Here is an 18,819-nt window from a genome sequence, read left to right on the forward strand (position 1 = left end):
TCTATAAGATCCCCTACTGGAATATTACTTGGTGACCAAAATAAAAAATAATCTTATAAAGATCAGCATGTGATGATTTTACACAACTAAAATGATCACTGATATTATAACTAAAACTGATAATATAGTCATGGGATGACATGAACTATATCAGGTGAACTATATTTTACATTGATATCAGATCAATTTTATATATATATATATATATATATATATATATATATATATATGTATATATATATATATATATATATATATATATATATATATATATATATATATATATATACATATATATAAAACACATATATAGTGCAATTTATATATGGATCAAAACTTACCCTAAAAGCTGCAAAAAAAATAAAATATATAGTTAATCATGAAGGGAATATAATTTGCCTGTAAAGGTCATTCTAAATAACCAGCAAGAAAAAAAATATAGCATTTAGGGAAAACAAAACGAAAATAACACCAATATCCAAATGATGTGTTAAGATCCTTAGGTATTTGCATTGCTAGTCAAATAATTGATGAACAGACAAATGGGAGGAAAAAATGAACAATTATATGGATATTTTGCTGTGTAAACCTATACCCATAACAACAAGAAATTGCACCTTCAATATAAACAAACAGTGTGGACCAGTTTCGTGTGTACGTTCCCTTATAGGCGATTGTTAGATGATATGATTTTATTTTTCATCCATAGTTGTCCAAAATCCCCTGTTTGCTCACATTATATTAATCTCAATCCTTCAAAACAGCAGTTGCAGATATAATGCTCATTGTCATGTAAAATGAATCTAAGAAGATGCAATTGTCTAGAGAACAAAACCTTTGCAAACTTAAAGAAAAACCCGCTCTCCTTACAAGAAATGTGTTTCTTTCCATGAACAAGAGCCATCAGCTGGTACAATTTCTGTAGTAGGAAAGTAGCCAGGTTAGAGAGCAGGAAATCCATTCAGTGGATTGTGTTTCCATGGCTTGTTGTGATATGCAGGTAAAATGGTCTGCAAACAGATGAATTCAACTACTCCAAGTGGAGAGGGGGTACTATGTCATTGTAGCAAGCATACAAAACCACTGAATTCCTGCAAACTTTCTTAGTCTTCCCTACAGAAAAAGGCCTTTTCATTGCTAGCTTTACCTCTGGCCAGGCTAAGGCTCTGTTCCCCCTTCTTCACCCCTCCCCTTTTTTGATAATCCCTCTCTATTTTAGAAAAACACAAAACCTGGTCCCATGCAGCGCTTTAGTGGCTCAAAGTGAAAGAGCTGCTTTGGCAGAACTGAGCTCTATGAATCACTTCGGAAAATTGGTTCTTCTGAATAGTCTTAGGAGGAAAAACGTTTAATAAGATCCAGGGGAGGCTCTGCTATTTCAATCTGCTTCTTAAACAGGTGGAAATTGGACTTTCTCTATTATACAAACAGGAGACATCTGAGGCAAAGTGTAATTTTAAATTGCTCTTACTACACCCCAAAAATATGCAATTATTCGGAGAGCAATTCTAGACTGAAACACTGTCTTCAAAAAAGTGATAAAGCATTTATGGAAATCTATCAAACGAAACGCTGCTTCCATGGTCACATTCTTCTCAGGCTGCGTTTATCGTACTTACCAGATATGCAAAATCCAAGGGTAAAAATAGAAATGAAAAAAAAATGCTAAATTACAATTATTACTCATACTGTATTTTATAAAAGACAACGTATACCATCAACTGTCTCTCAACATAACCTCGCATCTTTTTTATATTTACATGTATATGCATGCAGACAAATTGCACCCACAAACTAATATACAGTATGTACACAGATATACAGGTGCCTAAACAAAGATGAAATAAATGAGTTGTTACAGATACGTGTTTCTCCATTATCTTATACTCCTACGCATACAACATATGCAAATAGATAGACCTCAGAATAACTGTAAGTGTAAAATCCATTAATCTGTAAAGTGTGTGTGTGTGTGTGTGTGTGTGTGTGTGTGTGTGTGTGTGTGTGTGTGTGTGTGTGTGTGTGTGTGTGTGTGTGTGTGTGTGTGTGTGTGTGTGTGTGTGTGTGTGTGTGTGTCCATTGCTTCAGTGAATGAGCAGACCGTGCATTAATTAGGTTTACATGCTGAAACTTTGTCTGCTGGTGTGTTTATGTGAGTTTCTCGTTCTCTTAACCAGGGCTGGGGTAAGGACATACAGCTGCATGGTGGCATTTCATGTCATTCTGCTTGAAGTGACTCTGACTTCATGTGATGTCAGCTAAATGTAAAAGACAGTGATCTCACGCGGATGAAGATGTTTGCTATCAAAATGTGACAGTGTATCCACACAGCATTTCTTCAATGCATCTCCTCTGCGCTGGGGAAAGGTAGCTCATTCAATCGTCATTTTGCAATAACATTTCCAGTTTGAAGGCTGAATAGGGGATCCATAGATTGGTTGGGTTTAACTAACAAGGTCTACCTTGTCTGTTACTTTTGTGTGTACTGGTTAATGAGCATTAATCTGGTACCCCTGGGTGCCATTGTTCTTGAATATGTTCATTTGAATGTAAATGGGTGACATGGCAATAGCAACTTGCTTATTAAATTGATTTGTGTACTGGCTTTTCTGGAATGCAGAGTGCACCAGAGTGATTAGTTGACTGCTGCTCACACCAAGTTCCCACAAGGATGGCGAGCTCGGCTTCTTTGGGGACAGTGATGCCTTCCTGCCAAAGACATGATGCAAGAAATGTGGCTTCTACCACCTCCAAGACACTGGCCTTCTCCATTGAAAGAATTATGGCGAAGACTTCAGACCCCAAACCTACTTTTTTTGAACAAAACCACGGACTAGAGACAGAGGCTAAGAAAATCCTGAACCTGTGCTCTCCAATTCCATGCATGATCCCAATTCAATCTTTAAGTTACGATATTCAGTCTAAAACCCTCTTGAATTATTCTGAGATCTGGAAGAACAGCTTGAGGGGTCCTGTGTGCAGTTCCACTGGTTTGTGCAAGTCTAACTGTGGCATATGCTGCAAAAATGATTTAAATATTGGACATTCAGTTCTGCCAACTAACAGGGTGATTAAACCTCAGGTTATCAACCAAACCGTCGGGGTGCCAACCAATGGATCTTTATATTATTTTAACTACCTGGACTCTTCTTATCACCCTTCAGATATTTTGAATGGACAGCTAATTCCATCCAGCATCTTAAATGCTCAGTCACAAGCTACTTTATCTGCTCATCAGAAACTGTTCTTATTAGAGAATGCTAAACTTTCAAGCCTTGCTTCAGACAAATTTCCAAATCCTCAGTACCCCCATAAGGAGCGTCTCCCAGGGCAGCTGGACCAGGTGATGAAAGAGAATACAGCGTTATCAGTGGAAAGAAGTGCAAAGAACCACAATAAATTGAGTGCCAGCTCTGTAGATGGAAAGCCCAAAATATTTACCTGTGAAGTGTGTGGCAAGGTAAGCAGGATCTCTTTCTTATTGCTAAAATTGTTTGTTAATTATGGTAAAACATATAGACTTTTTAATATATATATTTATATTTATATTTATATATATATATCCTCATTTAATATAGCTTAGTTAAATTGTTGTATCCCACTTGCAATTGTGCAATAATTGATGGGTACTTATTTCAAACAGTACTTGATACATTTTGCATATGAAATAACAGAATGCATTTTCAGACAACATTTTAAGAGATATATTTTCTATTGCGGAAACTACAGAATATGTCTACAAGTCTAAAATATATATTATGTTTTGACTGCAAATACAACAGCCTCTATTATACTATTTAAGTGATCTCTTATAATTGCATGGAATTCAGTCTTGGGTGTTGACTGCCTTCAGTGCAGAAATACTTCAGTGCAGAAATACTTCAGTGCAGAAATACTATGATGGTTTCCCGGTACTGCAGCACAATATGGATGGATTTTTTTTTAGCTATATCAATACCTATTTCTTCATTTCTTCTTCTCAGGTTTTTAATGCTCACTACAATCTAACACGACACATGCCAGTTCACACAGGGGCCAGACCGTTTGTCTGCAAAGTTTGTGGCAAAGGATTTCGACAAGCCAGTACCCTATGCAGGCACAAGATCATCCACACCCAGGTAAGGGCAGCTTACAGTTATTTTCTCTAAACAAAATAATGTTGATGTCTTTGTATTTCACCTTGCATAGTCCTAAGCTAGTTTCTGTATTATGGTTTTATGTGAATATGAAGCACACGTGTAGAAATTAATTCCTGAAAGTAAAACTGATTGTACAGTAGTTTATTTTATTTATTTTTGCTGTTTTCAGGAAAAACCCCACAAATGCAACCAGTGTGGGAAAGCATTCAACAGGAGTTCTACCTTAAATACTCACATTAGAATTCATGCGGGTTACAAGCCATTTGTATGCGAATTTTGTGGGAAAGGATTTCACCAAAAAGGTATTTATAAAAAAGTTATTAATATATATATATATATATATATATATATATTGGGGCTATTACTGTGCTCCTCAAATACATTCAATATTTTCCAAGGGCAATTTATTACATACGCGCCTGCAATAGAAAATGGAAATATATATACTGCCTGTGAAGAAAAATAATATTTGAAAATGTGTCCACGATTTTGATAGTTTAATGATCACGCAAATGTTCGTTTGAATGTGCCCTGGTGTTATTTCTAGATTTTGGCCAACACATGCTTTAATTAGAAAACATTTCTACTATATAATTAAATAGATTGAGCGGATAAAATACAAACTACCACTTCCGTTTAAGTGGGATTCAATTAACAAAACAGCATGTTCTGGAATAACACTTTTTTTTTTGCCCAAGCAATTTTTAGCGGCATATTCTTAAACATGCACTAAGCTTTTTTTTCTTGAGTAACTATCAAATCTATAATAAGAAATCCGTGGACATTTTTTTCTTTTAAGTTCAAATACACTTGTAACTTTTAATTACCTTGCATGAGCGCATCCAGCATATTTCTTGACAGTGTTAACGAAATTATTATAAATAGGATGTGCCTTTTTTTTTTTTACTAAGGTTATTCAATTTCTCTGGGTCAAAACACTGACATCCCTCTAATTTTTTAATTTGTCAGTTGTATGTTGAATTTGCTTGATGCAAACCAAGTTTGACAACTTTTTGGCTCCCACTTGTAGAACCCATCCTTCTAATGAAGCTGTACTTTACAATGCCTTGTAAATGCATTATAAACCCGAGATTATTTAAGCAGGCTGATTAACTAGTATGTATTGATTTTTTTTAAATATATATATATATTTTTAAAAATTGTGTTTTTTTCTTGTTTTATTCTAGGGAACTATAAAAACCATAAACTGACTCACAGTGGGGAGAAGCAGTACAAGTGTACAATATGTAACAAAGCCTTTCATCAGATTTATAACTTGACTTTTCATATGCACACACACAATGACAAGAAACCATTCACTTGTGGCACTTGTGGCAAAGGCTTTTGCAGGAACTTTGATTTGAAAAAACATGTCAGGAAACTCCATGATAGTGTTTCATCTGCATCTTCCTTAAAAGAAATCTCCAGGACTGCACAGAGCTAAGGACTGCATCTTTTGCAAGAGTGATGCACTGTGACATATACAACTTTTCAGTTGCTGGATGGTTCAACAAAAATACATATTTATCAAAGCCAGCATATTTTGCAACTGTAAGCATGCTATGTAATAGTAAACATTTTTTTTTTGTGAAAGAATATAGTTCCAGATTTGTAAAGTTTAAAAACTTTGCAATGGAACCTTTCTTTTGTATTATGTTTTAACATATCTTTTAAAATGTAAAATATCTGTCAGCAGATTGCTCTTTATACATGGATATAAATTAAAATTCTAATGTACAGTCGAATAAGTAATGAATATATGACAATAAACATAACATTAGCACCAGTCTTTGTCAAAATGAGATTCTGGGCTAACTTTACTGTTAAGACGCTAGTGTAAGTTGCAAGCACTGTATCAATCTTTAATAGACTTGAAATTAACATATGATGTATTTTCCCACAGTGAAAAGAAGACCTCGTACAATACAGGTATTTCTCAAAGTCACTGTGCTGGCGAAATGGTAATAGATTTATGGAAGAAAAAAAAAAATCAAAGATGTGTAATCTGTTTTTCTTCTCCTTCCAAATACATCTAGCATTGTACCAGTTTTAAAGAAGGGACTGTTTTAAACAGCCACATAGAAATAACTTCAAATAACGTTCATATGTTCCTGTGTACTCAATGCATAAACCTCAAAATAACGTGTGTGTGTGTGTGTGTGTGTGTGTGTGTGTGTGTGTGTGTGTGTGTGTGTGTGTGTGTGTGTGTGTGTGTGTGTGTGTGTGTGTGTGTGTGTGTGTGATTTAAAATCGAAACTACATACAGTACTAATGCCTTGATTTCTAATACAAGTGATAACTACCCAGTTGAGGTAAAAAAAATAAAAAATAAGGTATGCTTGTAATCGATTCAAATAATAGGTATTGGGAAAAAAATTCACAGTCTAGGATAGTATGTATTTTACACTATTATTCTTATTTAAACCAAAACAATGTAGTTATTTTATCCACATCATGGCAAGTGGTATAAAAAAAACAACAACAATGGTAATTGTGAGGTTTTATTTTTTGGCGTTTTTTATAGAACATGTAACATACAAGTCTCTTAATTAAGATGCATTTAAGCAATTTGCAAAAGAGCTATCTTTCCTAGTGTGCTGACAAAATGATCCCACGCTTACATTTCTGAGTAATGACCCAAATTAAGAGAGAAAACACAGACCCTTCAAAAAGCATTACACAAATCATCTAATCATTCCCATTAGGTGCCCAAGCCATATTAACCCTTTTTGACCAGAATAAGGATAATCAAGTACTTGGATTACAACAGACATGCATTTGACATCTTTCTGTGTTCTTAATATAACACTATCTATTCTAATCACGTATTTTGAAGGAATATTATTCTAGCTAATACAAAAGACCGAGATGGGTGTCTGTGTGCGTGTTGCTCACACCAAGTTGGCCAATAATAATGAAAATAAGGGCTGTAGAAATTGTCTGCACTGAGTAATACGTTCAGGGGATTGCCTTTCTTACCTAGCAGAGCAGCTAAATGCTGATAGAAGTGCTGGGAAATGGACATGGAATTCCTTATCCTTAACAGTATATGTGGTATAAGGGCCAATGTAATCAGATAGGGTTAAATAGATAAATGAACCCTTTTTCCTTATACATGCTTGTCAGCCAGAATTCCTCAACATGACAATATTTGTAGTAGTGAGCAGGTGGAATAAGATGATGGGTATTTTATTTGCTTAAAGCAGCAAAACAGGTGAAATCTTATATGTTTTTTTAAATAAATAAACCAGTTCTGTAGAATTATATAATAGTGACTGTTTTTTTTTCTTCATTTTTTTTATTATGATACTCAATTACATCCTTTGATTTCTATAGCAGGGTTTAACCCACCTCCCCAGCAGTGCATTTGTAACACTTTCCTGCTTGTGATAATTTGTTGCCAATGTTTCCACCAGTTTGAGCTGTAAACTGTAACAATACAAATACATTGTAGCTGTTGAGTTACACTGACTGAAGGATTGATTGAAACTGAAAGGTGGCCATTATGTTAGGTTATGTTTGACAGATTTATAACAGGAGCATCAAACGATTGCCATTTTGGGTAAGAATGTAGAATGATACATTGTCACATGCTTTACATATTAGAAGATAAAGGGGAAAGTACTATTGCTGCCTTAATGGATATCAGAGTTCTTTTTTTGAGCAGGCTGTTCCTGTGTGCACACTCTGAATTGCATTGGCTAAATCTGATGTATGTTAACAAGGCACACAAACAACAAGCAAATGATGTACACAAGAGGAACATTTGTTTAAAGTATATGCTGTCTTATTAACTGCCTTGAGGTATTGCTGTCCACGGGATGCACTAATTAGAGAAATGTTGACTTAATTGGTTAAAATAGAATACAAACGGAATTATATTCAATTTGTCTGTAATTTAAAGAAGATCAATGATACACACACACACACACACACACACACACACACACACACACACACACACACACACACACACACACACACACACACACACACACACACACACACACACACACACACACCACACACACAGGTGTGAAAAAGAAAGTACACCCTCTTTGAATTCTATGGTTTTACATATCAGGACATAATAACAATCATCTGTTCCTTAGCAGGTCTTAAAATTAGGTAGATACAACCTCAGGTGAACAACAACACGTGTCATGATTTATTTAACAAAAATAAAGCCAAAATGGAGAAGCCATGTGTGAAAAACTAAGTATACCTTATGATTCAATAGCTTGTAGAACCACCTTTAGCAGCAATAACTATAAGTAATCGTTTTCTGTATTACTTTATCAGTCTCTCACATCATTGTGGAGGAATTTTCGCCCACTCTTCTTTACAACGTTGCTTCAGTTCATTGAGGTTTGTGGGCATTTGTTTATGCACAGCTCTCTTAAGATCCAGCCACAACATTTCAATCGGGTTGAGGTCTGGACTTTGACTGGGCCATTACAACACCTTGATTCTTTTCTTTTTCAGCCATTCTGTTGTAGATTTGCTTGTGTGCTTGGGATCATTGTCCTGTTGCATGACCCAATTTCGGCCAAGCTTTAGTTGTCGGACAGATGGCCTCACATTTGACTCTAAAATACTTTGGTATACAGAGGAGTTCATGGTCGACTCAATGACTGCAAGTTTACCAGGGCCTGGGGCTGTAAAACAAGTCCAAATCATCACCCCGCCACCACCGTGCTTGACAGTTGGTATGAGGTGTTTGTGCTGATATGCTGTGTTTGGTTTTCGCCAAACGTGGCGTTGTGCATTATGGCTAAACATCTCCACTTTGGTCTCGTCTGTCCAAAGGACATTGTTCCAAAAGTCTTGTGGTTTGTTCAGATGCAACTTCGCAAACCTAAGCCGTGCTGCCATGTTCTTTTTAGAGAGAAGATGCCTTTTCCTGGCAACCCTTCCAAACAAACTATACTTGTTCAGTCTTTTTCTAATTGTACTATCATGAACATTAACATTTAACATCCTAACTGAGGCCTGTAGAGTCTGAGATGTAACTCTTAGATTTTTTGCAATTTCTCTGAGCATTGCACGGTCTGACCTTTGGGTGAATTTGCTGGGACGTCCACTCCTGGTAAGATTGGCAACAGTCTTGAATGTTTTCCACTTTTGAATAATCTTTCTCACTGTAGAATGATGGACTTTAAATTGTTTGGAAATTGCCTTATAACCCTTCCCATATTGATGGGCAGCAACAATTGCTTCTCTAAGATCATTGCTGATGTCTTTCCTCCTTGGCATTGTGTTAACACTCACCTGAATGCTCCAGACCAGCAAACTGCTAAAACTTTGGCTTTTATAGAGGTGGTCACACTTGCTGATGATCAATTAATCAAGGGCATTTGATTAGCAGCACCTGTCTGCTACTTATCATCTTAATTCCTATGGAAGCAGTAAGGGTGTACTTAGTTTTTCACACATAGCTTCTCCATTTTGGCTTTATTTTTGTTAAATAAATCATGACACGGTGTAATATATGGCATGTGTTGTTGTTCATCTGAGGTTGTATTTACCTAATTTTAAGACCTGCTAAGGAACAGATGATTGTTATTATGTCCTGATATGTAAAACCATAGAATTCAAAGAGGGTGCACTTTCTTTTTCACACAACTGTACTGTATATATATATATATATATATATATATATATATATATATATATATATATATATATATATAAATAAAACAATAATCTGTTCCTTAGCAGGTCTTAAAATTAGGTAAATACAACCTCAGATGAACAACAACACATGACTTTCCGGAGACGGAATCTATATGGGGCCTCAGCATATATCAAGAAGGGACCTTTGCTCACATCTGCAGATTTAGTGCTCTCTACACCTCAAGATGGGATCTATGAGATTCCTTTGAAATCCTGAAGAAGGGACCCACAGCATCTTGATGTCCACTACTTGTGTGGACAACTTAAGAAGGGACCTGTGTGGTGTAATACATCTGCTAAAAGCAAGCTGTATCGGTGATGGTCCTGAATGAAAGCTTCATCCAATTATATGTGTAGCACCTTTTCTCCCACCCTAAGTGAGATCGTAGAGCTACCGTGTATTCTGGTGCAGTGCATACCTGTGAGGTTAAACAGAAGGCCCTGAGAACTCCGCGGTGGTATGGGGAGGCATCAAGACAGACTCTCAGTGATGATTCTGCATAGCGCAGCGCCTCCAGCCGGTGAGAATCCTGTTGCAGTCAGGATGGTCCACACTGAACATCAAATAGTGTCCAGACAAGTAGTCACAGCGTATAGTTCAACTGGTCTATATTAGCAGCATGGTGATATCCAGAACAGGCAGATTCCCTGAAGTAGTACCCCAGGACTTGAGGCCCTGTAGGCCCCTTCTCAGCTCCTTTACCCCCTGATGGGACAAAGGGTAAGTACTCCCACTCCTGACTTCTGGGAGAGTGTCGGCTTATGTACCCCAGGGGAGGGACTTGTAACCCTGCCCCATAACAGGGCAGGTCCGATACTTACAGGCATCACATCCTGTGCATGTGACCCAGCCAGTATCCTCTCCAAGGATGACACTCTCTGGTTGCTGTTAAGCCTGTCCCAGGATACAGCAACAGTGCATCCAGCCTGCAACAACAAGCTAGGCCTTCATGAGAGAGCTTATCCCTCACAGTACCTGTGCCTAACAGGACTTATACTGTTAGAGCCAAAAGAAAGATAATAGCTGGAGGACTAGGCTATATATGCAAGATCAATACAAAATAAAATGGCACACTTCAGATTGCAAAGAATGTGGTTAACTGTCAAAATGATTGGAGACGCAGACAAGCACAGTGATCTTAACTCTTGTGGAGCCCTCATCATATGAATGAGATTTTCCATAAAATATGCCCAGAGTAACACTTAAAGCTATGCTAAATTAGTCATCCCAGTCCTACAATGTTAAGTGCAGCAGAAAATGTCAATTCATTCCCCAATGCTTGTCATTTGCAAGCTAACTGAATTCATGTATCAATGCTCGACATCTGTGGACTTACTAATCATTAAGAAAGCATATCATTGCTTAACCTTGTCAGTGCTAGATGTGTCATGAATAACTTAGTGAGCTATACTGTGGTGTCTCATACTTCAGGCACTACAAAAGTGGCTTGAGTTGCTAAATCTTTAAATTCCAGTAACATTCTAAGAGTACATAACTATTGGCCCAATATATGTATCTATTTCATACAACTATATACTTTATTACAATGTTTTTTTCTTACACAGATTCACAACCAATTCATTGCCATTGACATGCACTGTTTGGATGGTACCTTCAAAATAAAAGCGTCATAGCTTCGGTGTTAGAAAAACTATATTATTATACTATTGGTCCGGGGAAAAAACAACCCACGCAACACACTGTATCAAATATATATTATAACATGATGGAATGTGAGCAAAAATAAAAAATATATCAGATAATCAGTAAGGAAGAACAAAGCAGGCCCGTCAATTTGCATCACAAATACAAATGTATTTTTATGAGACAGTATCTTTGCCCCAGTTTATTCTAAATCAGTATCCAGACACTATATTATTTACCATGTGTGGTAGTATTCTTCGGCCAAATTTGTCAGATCAGGACAATTTGGACAATTTGTGATTTATCAAACTGAGAAATCTAAATAAGTCTAAGAACAGTAATCCATATCATAATATGAAATACTGAAGAAGGGACCCACTACATCTTGATGTCCACTCCTGGTGTGGACAACTTAAGAAGGGACCAGTGTGGTGTAAGAAACCTACTAAAAACGTGGATGTAAGATGCTCCACGTTTACCGATACGGCATATATACTTCAGGATCATAAAAAAGTTTTGTTTAAACCAATCAAAATGTTTATTTTTAAAATTAGATGGAACCCAAACAATTTATTGGCTAAATGATGTTCTAAGTATAACACCATAGAATTGTACATCCTTTTTGTCTTGTGCATTCCCCAAGAGTAAGGGCCAAGTCCCACGATTGTTTCTGATGTCTTCATGCAGTTTACAATGAGAAATGCACAGGTAAAGTTTGTACTGTATATGTATGGATAGTTCAAATCCCTTTAATACTATGAATGATATTATTCATCTTATGAAAAGTGACTTGTGTCAAGATATACATCAGACCTTTCTTTAACGTTTTTGAGCAGTGGCAGATGTGAGAAATAGGGTTCTTACACTCAATGCTAATCTATTGGCCAGAAAGGTTTGGGCTACAGTACCTGAGGCCGAAGAGTTATTTTATATGGGCGAAGAAGAGAAATGGATGGCCCTGGACACAGCATCGTAGACATCTCATTATATTGTAACTAAATAACCACTCTCCAAATTGCAGGCAAACCCAGGTAGGGCAAATCTGTAAAGACAATACTACAGTATAAGATTCCACCTCAGAGGCACATGCTATATGGTATATGCCATCAAGTTAGTAGCAAGCATGCAGTGTGTTGTACCATATACTTAACCTAAGGCTAAATACAGTACGTGTTTAAGCATTCAGAGAACCCTTAAAGTCACTCCACATCACGCCAAATATGAACACCCTTTTGATACCAAGGTTTTATGTTCTCATAAAAGCCTGTGACATGCATGATACCTCTCTCTCCAAGGATACATGATCTTCTACGAAAATGTGATACCCATCAAGTAATAAAATAACACTGAACAGACAAATAGAACAATGTGTTTTAAGTATCTGGGAAATTAGTAATTTAAAGCCGCAGTTTTCTTATTTAGTAAAAATAAAATATGCACCTGCATACATTTTTGGGGGATTTTTTTTTTTTTTTGTAAGACCTTTCATTTTCCTTTTCCCAATTAGTTTGAATACTTGGTTGCAAAATTCGCCTGTAGTTCAGTACTTTAGAAATACATCAATGTGAAAAAATTGGAAGGTCTCTTGATTAGAACTTCCCTACTCACTACAAATTTGGATAAATATTTTCCAGATGTATGTACAGTACCTACTCAATTTAGTACTATTGCAGTAAAATACTGTATAGTCCATATTATTTGCTGTTATCTATCTACATTTGTAAGATTGTAAATTCTGAATGTTTTTTGAACAGTTTTAGAGAACATGGTATGTGGCATAATGCATTGAGGTTGTTGCTACTGTAACATTTGTTACTAAGGCCTTGATCAGTGTTTTTAAACAGGGGCTCCTAGGAGCCCTTGGGTTCCCTGGACATCCAAAAGGGTTCTGTTCAATGTTCAAGTCCTTTGAAAATTGTACTAAATACAGAAGAATTTACAATGCATCTGATCCCAGACGCGCTATTAGAGCGGGTTGGGGTTCCTTACAATGTATCTGATCTCAGACGCGCTATTAGAGAGGGTTGGGGTTCCTTACAATGTATCTGATCTCAGACACGCTATTAGAGAGGGTTGGGGTTCCTTACAATGCATCTGATCTCAGATGCGCTATTAGAGAGGATTGGGGTACTTTACAATGCATCTGATCTCAGACGCACTATTATAAAGAGTTGGGGTTCATTACAATGCATCTGATCTCAGACGCGCTATTAGAGGGGGTTGGGATTCCGTACAATGCATCTGATCTCAATGCATCTGATGTCAGCCTGTCTCAGTTACTGGACTCCAGCCCTGCAGTCGTTCCCTGTGACACTCGCCCTCTGAGAGAGGCGTAGCGGGAGTCATGTTAAGCTAACGCAAGGCAGTGCTAACATAACATGGCATTAAGCCTCTTTGGATGAGATCCGTAACCGTGGTGCTTTTTGCATATAAATAGCTGTGTGGATTTGCGTTAACCATAGGGAGAATGTATGTATGTATATATTTATTTATATAGCGCCATCCATGTACATAATGCTGTACAGCAGTAACACGTGAGATAATAGCAATACGCGCTTCATACATAAAAGTAATATAAGAATATTAGGCAAAGGAGTCTCTTTCCCAAAGAGCTTACAATCTAAGCGGTAAGTAGGGACAACTTACAGAGACAGTAATAGGGTGTTATGGTAAGTTTGTCTTCAAGGCATGATGGTAAATGTATAGTATCAGCCAACGGAGCTACCCAAATGCTTCATTAAAGAGATGGGCCTTAAAGGTGGAGAGAGAGAGGGCGCCAGTTGGATATTGAGGGGAAGGGCAATGCAGAGGTGTGGGGTTTGTGAGTGAGAGGTTTTAAACGGGAGAGGGCTTCAGATACAACAGGAGTAGACCGAAGACATCCTTGAGCAGAACGCAAGAGGCGAGCAGGTGTATAGTGAGAAATTAGGGTTGAGCTGTAAGTTAAATCATACTGTACCTACCTGTGATGTTACGCCCATCCAGACCATGCGAAACCCCTATTTTAAGGTCTGGATGTGAGTAACGCCAAGTTTAGCTACAACTTAACTACGACTTAACTAACATCTCATTAACTTCCTATGTTAACGTTAAAGGAGCTCTTTCGATATGCGTTGTTTACCTTTCGCATATCATTAGCAGTAACGTCCACTACAGTTGATGTAATGCCCTTTCTGGCCAACCACCACACTTACCATTGCTTTATTGAGTTGCGAAAGATATCTGCTATCACTCAACGAGGTGTTACCTAAATGAGTGCCTCGTTAAATCAGTAACGGACCTCTGTGGGTCTGGGTTAAGGTTTTGGAAATACTGTGGTTCCACCAAATACATCGTTGTGTCGGGCAGAATTCAGAAAGGCATATTCATCAAACACATCTCTACAAAATACATTTCCTTAGCATTTGGACACAAATGTCTTTAATATGTGGGCAAATAACAACAAACCATAGAAACAATTATAATCTACAGGATCTGCCTAAAAAGCATATATGATTTGTCAAGGGTTATAAAAAGAATATTATCGTTATTGGGGTTTAAACACCAAAATGTCTTCAGCACTGAGGGTTACAACCCACCCCCACCCCTCAAAGGGTTAATAGTGTGATTTAGGATGAAACAAAGGGACAGAAGGCAAAAATAATTGTAGCCCTAAGCAGGGAATACACCTCTGTATCTTTGTTCTATAATTAGACGTAGTTTTGAGACCAGAGCAATACATATTATTACCAAACAAGCGAATGGTTTCTTTTTCAGAGGGTAAACACCATTCCCCAAAAACACATGAGCTGCTGTGAGAAGGCCATTCTGTCACCAGAAAGCCGCCACACGGAAGGACATAGCAAAGACTTCAAACATACAAAATGAGAAATGCAAAGAAACAAGCCAGGGCTTTTGGAGCACAGATTAAATATGTAAACAAAGCGGTCAAGCTACATTGACCAGGTCAAGTAGGGCTTTAGACTCAACACCAAATATTGAAGGTCAACACACAGGAGTTACACACAGGGGTACACACAGGGGTACACACAGGGGTACACACAGGGGTATACAATTTGATGCTTCTTATTATAATCGGTGTGCCATATAACTTATCTCCAACAATTCTTTCTGATATTCACCAAGATGACTCACATGGGGCAGAAATGAAAACAAAAAAAAAACAATGTGATACATTGATGCGATGAAGAGGTGCAAAATGACAATGTTCATTGCACCCAAAACTGCTTTTGTACATAGATTTCTTTGCTGCATAATTATATTTTCAGTGGCATTTTTTTTTTACATTTCTATGTAACATGTTGTGTTTTGGGTTCTATTGTTGGTTGGTTTTTAAACAACCACACCACTAATATATTCTTGGGCCACGTTTTGGGCCGAGGTTTAAAAAAAGAAAAAAAAAATACTTCAATTAGTTCTTTTGGGCCACAATTTAACAAAGGTGTCTATTCTCCCCTCTAGATCCGCAATAAAGAGGTCAGTGAAAAAACCCAAAGACTGACCTCAGGTCAGCAGCACAATTCAGTAACATTTACTACATCACTGTGATTGAAAGGAATCCACTTTCTCATCAAATACATACCTTGGGTAGAAGAAAAGCACTTTAATGACTAGAAATGCCTAATTACTACACCACAGTTCTTATTAATAGCAGATCATTGAGCCACCAGACCATACACACTAGTTTGGACATCTTCCACTTTTGAGACCCTTTATACACCTATGGTAGCTAAGAGCTAAGTTTTTCAAGATGAATTAACAACCCTGGGACAATCCTTTACTTCTCCTTTGTTACAGGCTTTATAGCAGGTCACTAATATGCTGGATCAGACACAAGGACTGGAGCTTTCTGGGCGTTAATGTTTCAGAAAAGTAATAGAAGAATTCTAAGTGTCAGCTAAGTCAGGGGTGCTCAACTCAAGTCCCCCCCCAACAGGTCAGGTTTGCATGATATCCCAGCTTCAGCACAGGTGAAGACTGAGCTTCTGATTGAGCCACCTGTGCTGAAGCAGGTGATGTTGACCCAAGTAAATTCAGAACAATGCCTTGTGGCAGCCTATGGTAACTGGCAAATAGCTAATTCCTGGAAATGACACCGTCCACACTCTTTAAAACATTGAATGGTGTGTACGCTGCATTTGCTAAAAAGAAATTATTTACATGAGTAAGCGCCAGGACTTTATTTTGGCAAATAAAAATACACAGAGTTTTCTGCATTGTCACAAGCTAACAAATATACATAGAAAATCAAATATTCTGAAATATCTCAGATAAAATGCCATATCCAGATACACTCCTTGGCATTCTATATTTGCTGTACTTTGTAGAGTGGAGGGGCTCTGTTATATTTCCCATTGCCCACAATAGCCATAACTAAAATTCAGAGACTATATTTAATAATCAATATTCAGTACCTGAAAAGAAAAAAGACAGCACACAACTCCCATAGCGTAATAATGTAAATATATTGTGATAATAAAAAAGTGGTATTATATGCACGCAAAGAAATTCCAATTTTTAAAACAGGGCATGTTTGGGGCACCTGTTACCACTGCAACATTCAACTGGTCTCAATTCAGCAAACAGCTGGCGCCGTCGCTCCCGTCCCAGCCAGGTAGGTGAGGGCGTCCCCGTGTCAGGGTGCTCTGATGTCCACAGATTCACTCCCACGGCTGTATCCACTTTCACAGCGGAGGAGGCGACGTCCCCAACAAGGCATCCAAGAAGTTCGGTTGAATTAGCGGAACAGTAACAATCCCTCACTGCTGGCTATGGGGCTCAGAACCCACAATGTAAGCCGCTTGCACTCGGAACCGCTGACGTCACCAGATCGCGCTAATGCGACCAACTAGCCCTGACTCAGAAGCCTCACCGCAGGAATCATTATAGCAGAACACAGTGCGATGGGACAAAAAGCAATTGTTGCTCAATACTAACTGTATGGAGCAGCAATTGCTTTTTGTCCCATTTCCCTGTGATCTGCTATAACGATTCACTGACATCTAAAATATTTAACCTTTGGCGCACTTTATCATTGTGAGCCCTATCACGTTATTTTTGTAAGTCTCTTCAAGACTTTGATATTTAAGTGTCACAACTCACAACACAATTTGGTGCGCAGTTTGATCCTGAATATTCAGTACCTGCCTGTAAACTGTACAAAAGCTGCTGTATTTTCTGTTCCATTGAGAGTGCACTTTTCTGAAACACACTTCATGTAATGATGCTCTGTTTGTAAACCATGTACTGTTTGTAAGACTATACATTTGCTAACTTATTAAATCTGATAATAATCACTTTTGGTCATCGCTGTTAAGTAGAAAGATCCTGCAATTAATTTGCTGTTTCCTTTTTTGAAAAACAAAACAAAAAAATACAGCAGTACATTATATCAGGGGTGCTCAACTCCAGTCCTCAAGCCCCACTCAACAGGTCAAATTTTAAGGATATCCCTCCTTCAGCATAGGTGGCTCAATCAGAGGCTCAGTTGAACACTGTGCCTGATTGAGCCACCTGTGCTGAAGCAGGGATATCCTAAAAACCTGACCTGGGGGTGGGGGGCTTGAGGACTACAGGTGAGCACCCCTACATTACATAGTACTGTCTATTGTAGAAAATAAACTGTTTTACTCATGGTATTGTTGTTTTTATTTCCCTTTTGTCAAGAGAAATTACCACCCCCCCCCCACCCTAATATTTGTAAATGTGGAATTTAACAATTGTTATAAAATTAATATAACACATTCTGTTTATTGATATAATAGATGACATTATGCACGCAAATACTGAGCAAAAAGTTGGTATTCTATATATAATATAGACAACATAATGCATTGTTACACCCCGAATGAACACTGAACCTGTTCAGAGCTTGAGTGAAAGAGTTAATACAAATTAAGAGAACATCTAATTATAATGTCGTAAACATCACACAAATTATTAACATAATCTGGTAAATCTCCACTTTACTCTTGATCTTAAAGACCTTTTCACGAATGTATCATTATGGAGAGGTGAAACTAAAAACATGTGTAGAATCTGTGCAACTTGGGGTCCCAAGACCCCCATCAACTTCTCAATCTTCACCTGGTCAAGTTAAATTGCGGTGACTTCCTTACACAACCTACGAGAAGAATGCCTGTCAATAATACTGTACACACTTGTTGGGCACAATAACCACTCGAACATGTTTTGTTGCATTTCTGTACACTCGGTTCACATTGAGTTTTTACTGTAAGAAAACAGGCCACGGGTCAAAGCAGAGGGAAAAAGGAAGCCTACGAATCCCAATAGACAGTCTCCTTTGATACAGGTGTATAGCTGGTTAAGGAGAAGCAGAGGGACTGATATGTTGCTGGG

At 37.6% G+C, this 18,819-nt stretch overlaps 1 protein-coding gene across 2 annotated transcripts; it reads left to right on the forward strand.

Moving 5' to 3' along the window:
* The first annotated feature begins 2,101 nt into the window (after window positions 1-2,101).
* On the forward strand, window positions 2,102-7,683 carry FEZF2 (FEZ family zinc finger 2). 2 transcript variants are annotated; one of them, XM_075574775.1, is made up of 5 exons: window positions 2,102-2,367; window positions 2,621-3,460; window positions 3,984-4,118; window positions 4,309-4,441; window positions 5,327-7,683. In XM_075574775.1, exons 2-5 carry the CDS (start codon window positions 2,672-2,674, stop codon window positions 5,581-5,583), a joined length of 1,314 nt encoding a protein of 437 aa, XP_075430890.1. In that variant the 5' UTR covers window positions 2,102-2,367; window positions 2,621-2,671; the 3' UTR covers window positions 5,584-7,683. The 2 variants fall into 2 exon arrangements, with proteins under 2 accessions (XP_075430890.1, XP_075430889.1); XM_075574774.1 differs by having other exon boundaries at window positions 2,103-3,460.
* The last annotated feature ends 11,136 nt before the right edge of the window (window positions 7,684-18,819 follow it).

Source organism: Ascaphus truei, chromosome 17, assembly GCF_040206685.1.
Source record: "Ascaphus truei isolate aAscTru1 chromosome 17, aAscTru1.hap1, whole genome shotgun sequence".
In the NCBI taxonomy this organism is placed as follows: Eukaryota; Metazoa; Chordata; class Amphibia; order Anura; family Ascaphidae; genus Ascaphus; species Ascaphus truei.